Raw genomic sequence first — 14,935 nt, 5'->3', positions numbered from 1 at the left:
TTCAACTAGAATAGTAATAAAAAATAATATATAAATGTACTGCTATTATATATATAACTATTATTAAATATTATAGATTATAATAAAAGATGTAATATCACATGATATTATAATGTTTTAATCATTGATGTATATATATATACTATTAATATATTATATACTATATGAAATAATATTATACAATATAATAGGAGAGTTAACTTTCAAATTTAGAAAGAGTATAGGGACTCGAGCATATTTCAACTAGTATAATAATAAACAATAAATATATGATAATAATTAACATATTATGTATTAATCTACTATAATGATAATAATTAACATATTATGTATTAATCTACTATAATAGTATGTGATATAATAAAATAAAATATTTTATAAGTATTAATTATATAACTATTATTATATTATAAATTATAATAAAAGATATATCATCAATAGTTAAGTGTAATTTAGTATATTAAAATACATGTTTATAATTATAAATAGCAAAACATAAAATATTATTAATAGTTTAATATCTTAATAGAATATTATTTGTATTAAATTAGATTTTGAATTAGCCTTAACTTTTACAAATTGTATTTGAGCATTGAGTTTAGTTCCTTTTTATTTTGGACTTGAGATTCGGGCCATACATAATTAGTTTATATTGAGTTTGGGTTATAATGAATATGTTATTTTGAGTTTGGATTTAGTATAATATATTTGGGTTTTAAAATAAATATTTTAGAGAATGAGTATCAAGTTTATAAATTTAATAAGAAAGATAAAAAAAAATTTATTCAATTGATAATATAATATAATAATGAACAATAAAAGATATTTCTGTTAATCATATAATATCATAGAGAAATAAGTTTTACATACAATAAGCATTTTAATTATTTTATATATAATAATTTTTGTCAAATATATATTATTTATGCTTTCTATAAGATAAATTTGAATTACGTTGTTATCGTATGAGAGTAAAATGAATTATTACATTTGAAATTAAAATATTTATAACTTATAAAATTTAAAATTATTTGAATCCATTAGAGCCCAACTAACTCAATTCGAACCCAAATCCGAAAAATCTGAGCTCAAAAAAATTCGAGTCTGAAAGAACCCAAACCCGAGAAAATTCAAGTCCATAAAAAATACGAGCCTGAAAAAGCTCGAGCTCGAGAAAGCCTAAGCTCAAGCTAATCTGAGCCCGAGAAACCTGAGCTAGCCTATTTTACAGCTCTAGTAGGGGATCAGGGTAACCCATTTCAAATGGATATTTGACAAGATCTTTAATCACCATTTCATTAAAGTTAAAATATTTTATCCTTAAATCTAGACAAATATTTTCTTTGATTAAATGAAATTTATTAAAGCCTAGTTTATTACACATAATAAATAATTTTTCTTTGTTTTGTTTTTTTTACATGTGTCTTAATTCACTCAGGCAAGTATTTTTCTGCACATTGCACTTATGTTAAATTTTATATTCTCCATGCAATCTTTGCTTCCACTTCAGAATCAATAATGGCTTTCATAGTCTCACTAAATACTTTTGAAGAGGAATTCATATGTATGCCATTAGAACTTGTTTGATAGTTTGAATCTTAAAAATAAATTAACAGACCAAGCATGAAGATAGGTCAATTGGTGAATACTTAAAAAATATGGAAAAAAAGTATTGTTTATGAACTTGCTTGCTCTTACTGCTGTAGCAATAGAGGAGGACGATCTCACACTTCGTGTTCTGAAGGCAATGAATTTTGAGAGATTGGTGTAGCAATTAGTGCAACATGTGTTTTGATCAAGTGTTGGACCAATATTATTTTAGTTAGCTTGGGCCTACCAAGGAACAGAAAAACTTAGCTGGTTATGATAAACTAAGGCCAGCCTTTAGAACTAAAATCAATTCGACCAAACATCATCATTGTTGAGCCTACATTGTTAGCAGCCCCTCAGTTGACACACTATTACACCACCACTAATAGTAGACAACTTGCTTGCTATAGCCGCTGCATGAAGCCATCAATCCAAATGCCTTGCACACACATTGCCCTTTCCCTAATCCAACCTGCAGCCAATGCACATCTAACCCTTTGCCCACCTTGGCCAACACCATCACCGACTTACCCTTCCATTGACATCACCAAGTTGGAAAAATTCCAGTTTGAAAATGATTTTCTTACATAGCAAAAAATAATTTGAATCCGAGTCTGTTTGTGATAATTATAACAATAAACCCTTAACCGAATTCACACCTGTGTTTACGGATAGATGGATCCTTATCGTTCTCGACTTTCAATCGAGCAACCTTCTCCACTATTCTAGTACCACGAACTACTTCGAGTATGAGCTCAAATGATTCAAATCAAACACAGAACCAGAAATAGTTTTATTTGTTTAAGTGTGAAAAAGAAAAATCTCTTGTCAATAAAAATCGACAAAAAATATTATTTGGGAAAATAGATTTGATAGTTGAGAATAATTTTTCTCTATTTTCGGCTAGAGTAACAATATTTTAAAGTTATGTTCTTAATCCTATCTGTGCCATCTATTTATAGGAGAAGAAGTAGAACCCTTGTTGAGTTGCAGAAGTTTATTTCAACTAGATTTCCTAGTCTAACTAGAAGTATATAAGTTAATAATACTAGGGTTTGTCGTCCACCTCATTAACACGAGAGGCTTTTGGGCTTCTTCCATATTGGGTCCAATTACAAGTATTTCTTGGACTTTTAACCTAGTACTTTATAATTCGATCCAACCAGATATTCGTTTTTCTATTTCCAAAAATAAACATCTCAATATTTTTTTTCCAATTATATAATCTTCTCAACCTAATTCTAATTCTGTTAATATCATTACGACTTTACTGTAAAAGAATCTATCATAAAATATATTTAATATTTGTACATTCAATAGTTTACTATGACCAAATGATTTATTTACATTTTCGAACTTCATTTAATTCGAAAAATATAAATTCATTTTCAGGTCATTTTCATTTTGGAGAAAACCACATTCATTTCCAATGATTCCATTTCTCTATTTTAATTTTCGTTTTTGAGAAAACCATAATCATTTCCAAATGTTTCCTATTTCTCATTTTTCACCATTTCTATCCATTTTTGTTCATTTGATTCAACATGCAATTCATTTATGGTTTCAACAAGCTAGCGGAGGGACCAATTGGACATATGCGATTGGGGCTCAAATGATTTATAATTAAGTTCCAGCTTTTTCCCTATTAAATATAAACTCATTTAGTCACTAAACCATTCCAATATAGTATCGTGACTAAGCTTTCCCCAACTGCATACCATTACGAAAGTAACTTGATTAATGCTCGTCCAATGACCTTGTCATAATTGTGTTACCCTCATAGAATATCCTTAATCTCTTTGGAGTAATATCCGTTCTCTCAATATAATCCTATTTTATCTCATGCTAACCATTATATCTTCCTTCATGAGAAGTCAATTACTATCAAATAGTAATAAAGTCATTCATCACAAAGATGAACGACTCGTGGCCATGTTTTACTTTTCATCAACCATGTAATGCCAATGAGAGGATCTCGTTTACCCATATCCCAGGCTATAAATTCCACTACTGTGATTGACGCTACATACTGAAGAAGTTGTATACCAAATGCACCAACTTTCAGTTCCTTATCTATTTGAACTCAGGCTTTTACTTACATCAAAGTATATGAGTTATGCACACATAGTCCGTCATCCACTCAGGATTTAAGTGTGCCACACTATAAACGTCACAAGTGAATAAATCCATAAAAATATTTAAGATCTATTTTTCTTAGGTCCAGTCTGATGTACTGTCATTCCAGTCATTCATATCTATGTCTCTATTTTCTGGGAGTTTTTAGCTCCGATTCCCAAGACAAGGCACTCCCCAATTGGAATTGATAGACGACAAATGACCGCCTATAAACAAGTTATCGTTTATAAAATAAATATAACACCAAAATATCATAATTAAGAACGGCGGTGTCCGCAAGTGCAGGGGTCAAATTGTAATATAGTTGTACAATGAAATACCGAAAGTATTCCGAGAATCGTACCCAAAGGAGGATGGAGCTAATAATGAAAATACTTTTTACAATACTAAGTCTAAGCAATAATAGTTAATTCCTATATTACGATGGATCATAAAATAGATTAAGAGGACTAAAAATAAATAACTAACAAAAATAAATAAATAAAGAAAGATAAACAAATGAATTGAACCGATAACCAATCAGGAAGATTAACTTGCTTTAGGGTTTACAACTAACTTCAGATTAGGGGTCCAGAGTGGATTAGTCAGGGATTAAACAATTATTACCTTTCGACTCTAATTAACTTAACCTATCTGATTTATCGGATCCAAATCTTAGGTATTACTACTCAAAAAACACTTAGCCAAACTCATTAAACCATCTCAAATAGCATTATATTTAATACATACTCTTTTAAATTATTCAAGACTAAATTTCAAGAAACAAATATGGTGCTTAAACATTAATTATTACAAAATTTCTCAATAAATCTATCTAAAATAATCATGTAATAAATACAAAGTCATTTAAGACATCCTACAGTACACCGCCCCAACAACTATGTATCATAATAACCCAACATGCCTCTTTCTTGGTGTAGTCCTAGCATCATCCCTCTAGGTGTAATCTCTTATCATCAAAACTTGAAACAAATTATAAGTCTTGTAAGTTCATGAGTAATTAATGAACATTATTTTATTGAATCTTGATGGTTACTTTGTATTCTTTGATTATCAGTTTATGGGCCAACTAACTTTCGGAACTATCTATCGGACGGGTACTAATAGTTTGATTCACATGCGCGCCAACTTTTATATTCATAATATTCCAATTCTTTCTCACATGATTATTTAAAGATTCTTTGAAATAATAATTAAGTCCCTCATTTACATATATGCAACCAAATCAAACTTATCTTCAGAATTCATTTCATATAGATCATATCATATTTCTTACACTTATATCAAAATAGTTGTTCCTATCATTAACCATAGACGGATACATACACATTTGGCGGCTACTCATACAGATCTGAGCACCATCAAATTATTAAACCAATCATATCTTGAATTAATACCATACAACTCATATCGACAGAGTACTTCATAAATCAATCTGGTAACATCCACAATAATACTTCAAAATCCAAAGTGTTCATGATAATCAATATTCAGTTTTCATAAGATTTTAGGCGAAGTCATTATTCAATTTAAATTTGGAATATTCCAAACAACTTTGATTAAATCATACTATAACAAATTCACGTTTATGATATCTTAGGTCATGCATAGTACGAATAAGTCCAATTCCAACATTATCTTATAATCACGACGAATACCTTCTCTATCATCTAGATACACAGTTCTTTTCAATAGCAATTTTAAAACTATGCATTTATTTCATTGATCTTACTTAGCCATTAATCATGAGAGCATCAACAGTTTATCTAGCTATACATCTTACAAAATTGACAAACTTTATTCATAATTTATCACAAAGATAGATATAAAAATCTTACCATACATATATGATAGATCACGCTACAATGGCCAAACATATTATGCCGTAAGGGCTTCACACAAAATATGCCAGAGAGGCGTCATACATAGTCTCTTGTTTACTGTCCTGGCAGACTTTCATATAAATTCAAGTATCGTGATCTGCCACTTCTATTCATACATCATCGATGGCTACAACATGAACATACAAACAGTCATATCATATCATGTCATGGGCCTTAACACATGATCTTACACACATTCATGAATCATGTGCTGCCATTTCAATTTCATTTTACTGAAGGTTACACCATGAAAGGTTCCTAATCATGCCAAGTTTCCATGGACGTCTATTACATGGTCTTACCCTTGTTTTCAAATTATGACATGCCAGTTTGGTTAGCACTAAAACTGCCCTACCAGAGGCTTCACAATAAAACTTTAGTTTAGCATTCACTTACCTAGATGATCAGCTCTTTACTGGCTTGTCCATCTCGTATATTAGACCTTACCTGTCTGCTATCAAATATCATTCTTTTAACTAAAATTTATACATTTTATTATAACATATCTATCATCTTTACCAGTTTTTGTAAACATCATCTTCACTTTATTTTTGTATGTATACAAGTATTTTTCTTATTTGAGTAGTTCATATAAAAGAGTCAGTTAAAGACTCGCCTCATTTTCACCTACTACAATATTTCAAAACTCCATACTTGAACATCTAATACGATTTAGTAGCAACAACTGCTAACAGAACATAGAAACAATATTAAGGACTTACACATATACAATTTACCATCATCTAAAATATTTACAACCTTCATGCAAAGCCTTATACATACATCTTACTGTTCATACACTCATTACAGATTTACTCTTTTAGAATCTAACATGCAGAACTATCATACTTAACCAAGGATGTGATAACCACTGATTAGTTCCAGATCCTTAGCTTCCAGCTTAGAAAGAAGGAATTACCATTTGTATATGAAAAAGAATCAAAGAACAAAATTTTCTAAGAGAAGAAGAAAACCCCTTTTCAGAACCATTTCACATATATATATACAACCCAACCCATTTAATGGAACTTGAAAAGTGTCACGTATGTTAGAATTTACCTTCTTAATAGTCTACAGTTACCGAGAAAAAACATAAATGAGCACCCTACATTCACAATTATCAAATTAGGCTATCCAGTTAATTTCTAACCAGATTACTTATAATATAACTAATCTGCCATGAAATACACTATTATTTACATCCTTTTTACACATAACTTTAGCTTGTTTGATAGTTAAATGAAAGCATCTTAGAATATATTAAGGTTTTCATACTTAAAGTAGAAATATATGCTTTCTAGTAGTTTTTTTAATTACATTTTATATATCTAAATAAGGTTACATGGTCTTGTAGGTCAAATCTGGAGCTAAAGATGCTTATTCGGGCCAAAACTGATGCCTACATCGTAACACCAAGACACTAATGTCTCAACATCGAAGATAGAAGCCAAAAACAAGTTCTGGAGTGAAACTGGCCTCGATGTCATGACACAGCCCTCCTCTGTCACGACATACTCTCGAGGTTGGTTGTAGCATCGTAGGTCTATTGTGCAACCAAGCCCCTGTGCAGCCCAAAAACTCCTGCACGTTTTAATTACGTTTTTTAGGGAAATTAGAAGTATATGTCCTAGTCGAACTCTAAGGACTTCAAGAATATTTTACGCATTTTAATATTCTGATTTTAAACTATATAAAAGACATTGTAATTAGTTTAAACACAAATTTATGGAGATAGAAAATATACTTGGGGTTTTTATTTCACTCTTAGTTTCTATTTAGGTTTTTTATGTTATTGTAATCGGAAGATCCTATTGTAATGGAATTTTTGTGAAAGTGTACACAGTCATTCATCATTCAAGTAATAAGTAAGTAAAATGAGTTACCGTCTCCACAGGGACTGTGTGTGTTAATTGATTATTTGCAAAATTATAAATTCACAATTTGGTAAAAAAACACAATAATGTGAGTGATGATGACTTAACTAGATGAAAAATTGATCCCTAATGCAATTTTAAACTAAATATGCAAAATTATCTAATGTATGAATGAATTTTAGCAACAAAAACACAACTTCAACAATCAATAACATGTATAGGCTAGGATAATTACATTAATCAACTTAATTTATTTTCATCATGCTTAACAGTGTTCGAAAAACATTCCATGGCAACTCGATCTTTCATGAGTTTAGAAACCAAATTAAGTCATTTCGGATCTTTTACTTAGTGAAACATACATTTTATTGATCATATTAAACTAAGGGTTTCTTAATATTTATGCGAGGTAACATGGACTATTAAGTTTGAAACGGTTTAATCACATTAACCTAAAAACTATGAAAGATAATAGAACTAATTAAAGATATTATGAACCTCTAATTTAGTCAGATTTAGTGATCTAAATTGAGCATTGCTCTATTCAATTATGTGTCTACTAGCCGTCATCTGGTTAGGATCGCTCAGCTAGTCTGAATGCATCCAATCACGTATGAGTGAAATACATCTTGATTTTAATTGAAAACATGATTGACTGAGGCACAAACACATTAAACATGAATCAAAAAAATATTATTGAATTAACATAATCTTCCTAACTAAACGAAATTAAGCTATCATTGTTGATTGCAAGATTAATAAACACTTAGCAAACATGTTTAAATTAAACAACAAGGAGGAAAGAGTAAACTCTAATTCAATCTAGCAGCCTTTCAAATCTTTTTGACTGAAGTGTTTCTCTGATCTGTCCATTGCTCCTTTACTAAGGGTTTCTCAAGCTGGCTAACTAAGAGATCATCTTGTAAGGCTTTTTTTGGCTAAAGAATGGAAGGGAAAATAGAGTGGCTAGGTATGGGGAAAAGAAAAGGGAAATAGAATGAGAGAAAAAAAATATAGACTGAGAAATATGATATGAATGAAGGGATGAGTAGTGTGGTATTTATAGGTGAAGGTGAGGGTGAAGCCAACTAAAAATAGAGTTAAAAATCCCTCCATCTTCTCCATTGCATGGTCGGGCACAAATTGTGGAAAGGGAGGTGGTTTGGTTTATTATTTCAAACATAAAATCATGTTATAATTAACATAGAGTGGATGGTTCCAAAGGCATAGTTTGTGTGTAAATTTCTGAATAAATTTCAACTACAGGGACCTCGAATTAATCAAACATGTCCATTTTGTAACACACTTTAACTGGGTCAAATTAGCATCCTTATAATTTTGCTTAGTTTTACCATCCAAGTAAGGTGGATGTGTCCATGTCCATGCATCCTTATGGTAATCTCATCTTCCATGGACCCATTGCATAATAAAAATCACATATTAATAATAAACATGAAAATAATATAATTTATGCTTAAAAATCATGTAATAAAGCATAATTTCACATACTTTCTAAATTCATGTCTCATATTAACATTTAAGCAAAATCCACTTAGTTTATTAACAATTACTCAATATTAATATAATTATTTAGTCAAAAGATGTTAAAAAAATATAAAAAATCCTATATAATTTCAAGGTTAAACACTCTCAAACTTAAACCATTTATCGTCTCGAGTAATGTTTAGGCACAACACAACTTTTGCTAAGGCAATTTTGCAATATGGTTTAGCAGCATTAGTCTTTGCATATAATCATGCATCAATAAAATCATGCTCACAAATTATTTTTACTAATAAGTAACTCAATGCAAATATTATTCCCAAACTTTATATTAAGTAAAAAAAATATTGTCAATATGAGTCAGAGTATGCATTCATTTCAAATTCTTATATAACATTCACCAATCAATAAGCTTTCCTTATCAATCTAAACATAGAAATCACAAGGTTTAAATAGTGGTATTCATATGTTGAGCTTAGCAATTCCTCTCCACTAATGTAGTCGGTATAATCATCAAATCAATAGGTCTTTTATTAGGTTGTAACATGGCTAGGCTAAAGGTAGGGATAAAGAGAAGTGAATTTTTAGGTTCAATCACTACAGTAAAATAGGTTTTTAGTGGCATTTTTTTGGGTCTATAGCGGCAATTTATGGCGTTTTGACAAGAGCCGCAAAAAACTCCGTTATAGTTAACGCTGATAAATTTTACGACGTTTATATAGAAAAAGGTTGCTATGGAACATGACCTTTAGTGGCGCTTTCCCCACAAACGCCGCTAAAGGTCATGTTCTTTAGCGGCGCTTTTCTCAAAAATTCCGCTAAAGGTCATGAAAAATAAAAAAAATTAAAATATTATAAAAACGCCACAAATCCATTCTTATCCCTCTACCCGCTTAAGCAAATCCTATAGAAATGTTGTTATCAGTACATACATCACTCCATTCTTTGGTTAGAGAATGCAACGGAAGTGGGATTCCACTAGTAAAGTATTGAAAAGAACAAACTTACCCCAATATGTCATGCATAGCATGCTCTAATTCATTTCAAAGAAAGGAAGTATATTTTATAAAGTTCCAAAACCCTTCATCTTAGGAACAATGAAATCTTATCTGGTGGAAGCATCCAAAATTCATTATCAAAATATTAAGAAGAAGAAGAATATCCATAATATAAATATATATCCCATCAAACAGAAAGTTGATCAATAACAATCAAACAAAATATCACACTTATCATAACACACCTTAAATCTAACAAAATACAAATAGAACAAAATAATAATAGAATGCACACTTTAAGATCAACAGTTAGCTCAAACAAGTTGTCACCATGCATGAATTCAGCTAATTCTGGACCATGCATCCAACAAAAACTCAAACCTGCAACAATGGTAGTATAATTGCTGAGTAGTATAATTTGCATAATTGCTCCCATTCCATGTGATAGTCTGATGAGTGTAACTGCTGCTTCGGTGACCTCCAGCTATCTGATAATCACCAGGATTGTAGTTAAGTGCTTGAATAACTTGTTAGCCCAGCATAAGAAGGCAAATGAATAACATACCGGTTCTGAGAAAAAAAGAAACAAATCTTAATGGATGACATAGGAAGACATGAACCAACCAAAATAACAGAATCAGATTCCAATTATTATGAAAGTAGATAACTTATCTAAGATAAGGTTCTTCTAAATTCAAAACCCCAAATCAGATTTATAATAAAATATGCAATTAACAAGTCAACATTAACATCGCATATAACATTAATAAATTAGCATAAATAACATCACATTGAACAATGAATTTAACACATTCGAATAGATCAATTTTAAGCTCACTAATGGTTAATTTAGCATGTGAACAACATATACATGTTTTGCATTTATAGTATGGTTTAATCAACTTCAAATAGGAAATTAAATGCTGCAAATTTCCAACACTCAAAATCATATATCGACAACATTAATATGACATTTTCAAGCACCTTAAAGACACATTTGGAAAATTTGAAGAACCATTCGAACAACCACATTCAAACATCTTAAAGACAACTAAATTTTGTCTTGTTTTGGACAACCTTACAGATCATCAAGGCATGTATTAAACCACGCCTAACATGTTTATTTCATCATGCTTTGAACAACAATAAACAACCATTAGTCATTATATTAAATCAACTCTTTAACATATTCGAACAACTTAAAATACATCATTCGAATATCATAAATCACAACTTTCAGACACCATAAATTGCAGCATTTAACACCTAAATTTTCAGCTTACTAACATCATAAATTCATATCCATTTGGACATCAATAGTTAACATTTAACAATTTAGTTTCACATTTTTCAGACCATTTTAATTTCTTGATCACTTGGATGATATTCTTTAATACTTATTTGGACAACAATAAACAACCATCGATCAGACCACCTAAATTGGTAAGAAATTAGACAGCATGCACGCAAACTGCATGCTTCAGTAGCTCCCTCGACAGCTGCAAATTTCACTAAAATTTCAGTTAATTCCATCACTAATACCAGCATAAAGATGCAAAAAAACAACCAAGGAAGAAAAGGTAAAGAACTCAGTATCATTTATTTAATTAAATAAATAACATATGCAATTGTTGCATTTTTAGCAAGTTTAAAACATCTTTAAACAGAGAAATTAAGAGGCCAAAGTTGGCATTTAACCTCTCATAATTCCCTATTATTTCAACCAGTAGCAGTTCATCTCCTCAACAAATTTAAGCATATTCAGTTCAACAATTTCATCCTTAAAATTGAGCATTCTTAACAATGGTCATCAACAATTAACTCAACATTTAATCTCTTCAGTTTTTCTTTTATCCTAAATAGCACATACATTAATTTCAAATGAAAGGAAGGGTATAAGTATTTAGGAGAATACCAAGCTCCAAATGAGCTGTTGATCAAGTTTGTCAAGCTAAATTCATTTATCCAAAAAAAAATATTTAGTTATCCAAATACCAACTTCAAACATGATAATTTGCAGCATTTAAATGCCTAAAGTTTTAGCAGTCAGATAACATGGTTTACAACATGTAACTCTTTAAGTTTCCAACTTTCAAACTTAATAAATTTCGGCATTTGAACTTGATCTATTTACCATTCAGACATCATAATTTATAGTATATAGCACTCCAAATTGCTAGATTTTTTTATTCAATAGCATCTAAATATATAAATGATTTATGACCATGTTACCTGCTCATGTGCATATTTAAAATCATCCATTTTCAGGGAACGAATGTCAGCACTGCTATACAAGGAAGGCAAAGGTCTACTCTCAGCCGCAGCTAACGCTTTCTCCTGAAATTGCATGTTATATCAGTATGTACTCGTGCAAGTGAACTTTCATGTAAAAAGGTATGCAATAGATCAGAGAAAGGGTACAATTATCAGTCCAATCTCCACCCATCAATATTTATCATCTTCCTTACATATCAGAACAATGTAGTCTGGCACCAACCCCACACAATTGCATAGAACAAGACTAATCAAAATACGCAACTAATAATAGACACCATCAATAAAGTAGCATTAGGATACAGATCCACCACCTTTTAGCACCATTTGCAAAACTATCATAAGTTTATATGCTCATAGGCGCAAACATATAATAGAACCTATAAAGCTAAAATATTAGAGACTGAACTTCTTTTCATTTTCCAAAATTGCTCTTATGGGACAAGCTAGTGCTGCCTCTTTGCTTGTCTTTGAACAATTTAATCGCAGATTTTTTCTCCATCTTTGGAAACTTAATCTTTTTCATAACATCAGTCTTCCCCTCAAAACTTACTCCTATGGGCTGCAAAACTTACTTAAGCCTCATCAACAGCATTATCCAATATCTCGTATATCTAATAGAAAGAAGTAAAATCAAACGTCTAATAATTTTACCACCAAAGTTACTAGAAATGTCAAAAGAAAAAAAAAGAAAAAGAAATTACCAAATGGTGCAAACTGACACGTCCAATGATAAAAGAATGTACAACGGGTCTTAATATACAATACAAAGTGGGAAATGAACGATGGAAGGTAATTCTAAAAAAAAAAAGAAGGTTAATTTCAACTGTAAACTAACAAAAAAAAATGGTAACAAAATCCAAGAACTTCATATATTGCCTTTTATAAAAGAAGATGATAAGAAAAAATGAAAAAAAAAATTTGTAGATCGGAGCAATCGAAATCAAATCCAAGTGATGAATAGCGTTTTAAATAAATTTAAAGAACAAAGGGGGAACGAATCAGATTAGGGCAAATAATTAAATATAATTAAAATAATAGTAATTTATTACACTTAATAAACTTACAAGGAGAAGCAGCAGAGGGCTACCGACGGAGATGCAGCAATGGGTTGCCGACGAAGATGCAGAGGGCTACCGATTTGGGGAAATTGGGGGCAAAAATAAAAGGAATCGGGGTAGGGGAGAAATGGTTAGGGAAAAATAAAATGGGGAAAAAATAGAAGAAGAGATTTCAGGTATTTTGAGATTTCGAGGGGGGAACCGATTTTGGGAAAAAGAAAGGGGAAAAAAACAAGAGATTTTAGGTGAAATTTTGGGATTTCGTGGGGGGAACCGATTTTGGGAAAAAGACTAAGGTATTTTGGGGTAACAAAACAGCGCCGTTTTGCAAAAAATAATACATATTCGCGACGTTTGGACCAAAAATTCTACTATTGCTCAACTTTTTGCGGCGTTTGGAACAAAATGCCGCTATTGCTTACCTTTTGCGGCGTTTTTCTCATAAATGCCGCTAACGCTCGACTTTTTTACAATTTTTATATTGAATTATTGTATCTTTAATAAATTTTAAATAAATAATTTTTTAAAATCTAAGTAATATTTTAAAAAATTAGATAAAATTATAAATTTTATATAATTTTTATGTAAGAAAACAAAAACAAAAACAAAAAATTTCAAAATATGAAAAAAAAAACAAAAAAGCTTTAAATTTTTTTTCTCTTTCGTAATTATATATTCTTTCAATATTTTAGGAAATTAAATTAAAATTTTTAATTTACAATTAATTTTGTTTCTCTAGAGATGCATGGGTTAACAATTTTTTTAATTTTAATATATATAAAGTTTATCTATTATCTCTTAAATAATTTTAACTATAATGATAATTTTAATATATTAAAATTAATATGATCTCTTTTACAATTATATAAGAAATTATTTAATATATAAATTAAAAAACAATTAGTCATATACCAAAAAAACTTTAAAATTATTTTAAATAATATTTTTTTTTTCATTTTTAACATATAATTTTCTATGTTTTTTCTTTCAATTTTTTTCTATGTTTTCTATGCTAGACCTTTTGTGGATTTTTTCTCATAAACGCCACTACTGCTTGACCTTTTACGGTGTTTTTCTTATAAATGCCGCTATAGCTCTAACTTTTTGCAGCGCTTTTCGATTAGCGCCACTAATGCATAACTTTTGCAACGTTTTAGGTCCAAATGCCACTAAAAACGCCACTAAAAGCTTAATTTTCTGTAGTGAATCATCTTAACCCTAACTTTGTCTTTGATCCTTTTGCATCATAACCTTCATACAAATGGATCTTTGGAACCCCCCCAAACTTATTTTGAGCTCATGCTCAACCTTTATTTTTCAAAATTTGAGCAAACTTTTCTTTGCTTTTTATTCTTTTGAACTAACTTTCATTTGTTCTTTCATCTTTCTTTCTTTCTTTCTTTTTTTTACACATGTGAAGAGCATGTACATCTTTTGTATTTTTTCTCAAACTTTGATCACCAAGACAAATTTGGTTAAGATAGGTGCATAAAAAATAGGATAAAATTAAAAAGATGATAATATGGCTCATGGTGTAGGTAATGTGCAATATACAGGCCATTAAGCTCAAAAGTAAAGTTTCAAGGGTTAATTTAATAAGGTCGGCTTAAAAGGCT

The 14,935-nt window shown here is 30.2% G+C and overlaps 1 protein-coding gene across 2 annotated transcripts; it reads right to left on the bottom strand.

The window, feature by feature from the left end:
• Positions 1-6,763: 6,763 nt before the first annotated feature.
• LOC107888047 (uncharacterized) lies at positions 6,764-13,698 on the bottom strand. Of its 2 annotated transcripts, none has more exons than XR_001681253.2 (4): positions 13,326-13,698; positions 12,217-12,321; positions 10,366-10,554; positions 6,764-7,190 (listed from the first exon to the last, which is right to left on the bottom strand). XR_001681253.2 is itself a non-coding variant. In XM_016812224.2 (4 exons), exons 2-4 carry the CDS (start codon positions 12,244-12,246, stop codon positions 6,977-6,979), a joined length of 351 nt encoding a protein of 116 aa, XP_016667713.1. In that variant the 5' UTR covers positions 12,247-12,321; positions 13,326-13,698; the 3' UTR covers positions 6,764-6,976. The 2 variants fall into 2 exon arrangements, 1 of the variants encoding a protein (XP_016667713.1); XM_016812224.2 differs by having other exon boundaries at positions 10,366-10,472.
• Between the last annotated feature and the right edge of the window lie 1,237 nt (positions 13,699-14,935).

This window comes from Gossypium hirsutum, chromosome A03 (genome assembly GCF_007990345.1).
Source record: "Gossypium hirsutum isolate 1008001.06 chromosome A03, Gossypium_hirsutum_v2.1, whole genome shotgun sequence".
Lineage (NCBI taxonomy): Eukaryota > Viridiplantae > Streptophyta > Magnoliopsida > Malvales > Malvaceae > Gossypium > Gossypium hirsutum.
Note: the sequence above shows the minus strand (reverse complement) of the source record. Positions and strands in the feature narration are given on the sequence as shown.

What these genes read in the sequence shown, in the direction of transcription:
- LOC107888047 (XM_016812224.2), bottom strand. Translation starts at nt 12,246, where the DNA reads ATGGATGATTTTAAATATGCACATGAGCAG. An exon ending in TTAAATATGCACATGAGCAG is followed by an intron (nt 10,473 to 12,216) that starts GTAACATGGTCA and finishes GGTGATTATCAG; the next exon opens with ATAGCTGGAGGTCACCGAAG. An exon ending in TTATACTACCATTGTTGCAG is followed by an intron (nt 7,191 to 10,365) that starts GTTTGAGTTTTT and finishes TAAAACGTGCAG; the next exon opens with GAGTTTTTGGGCTGCACAGG.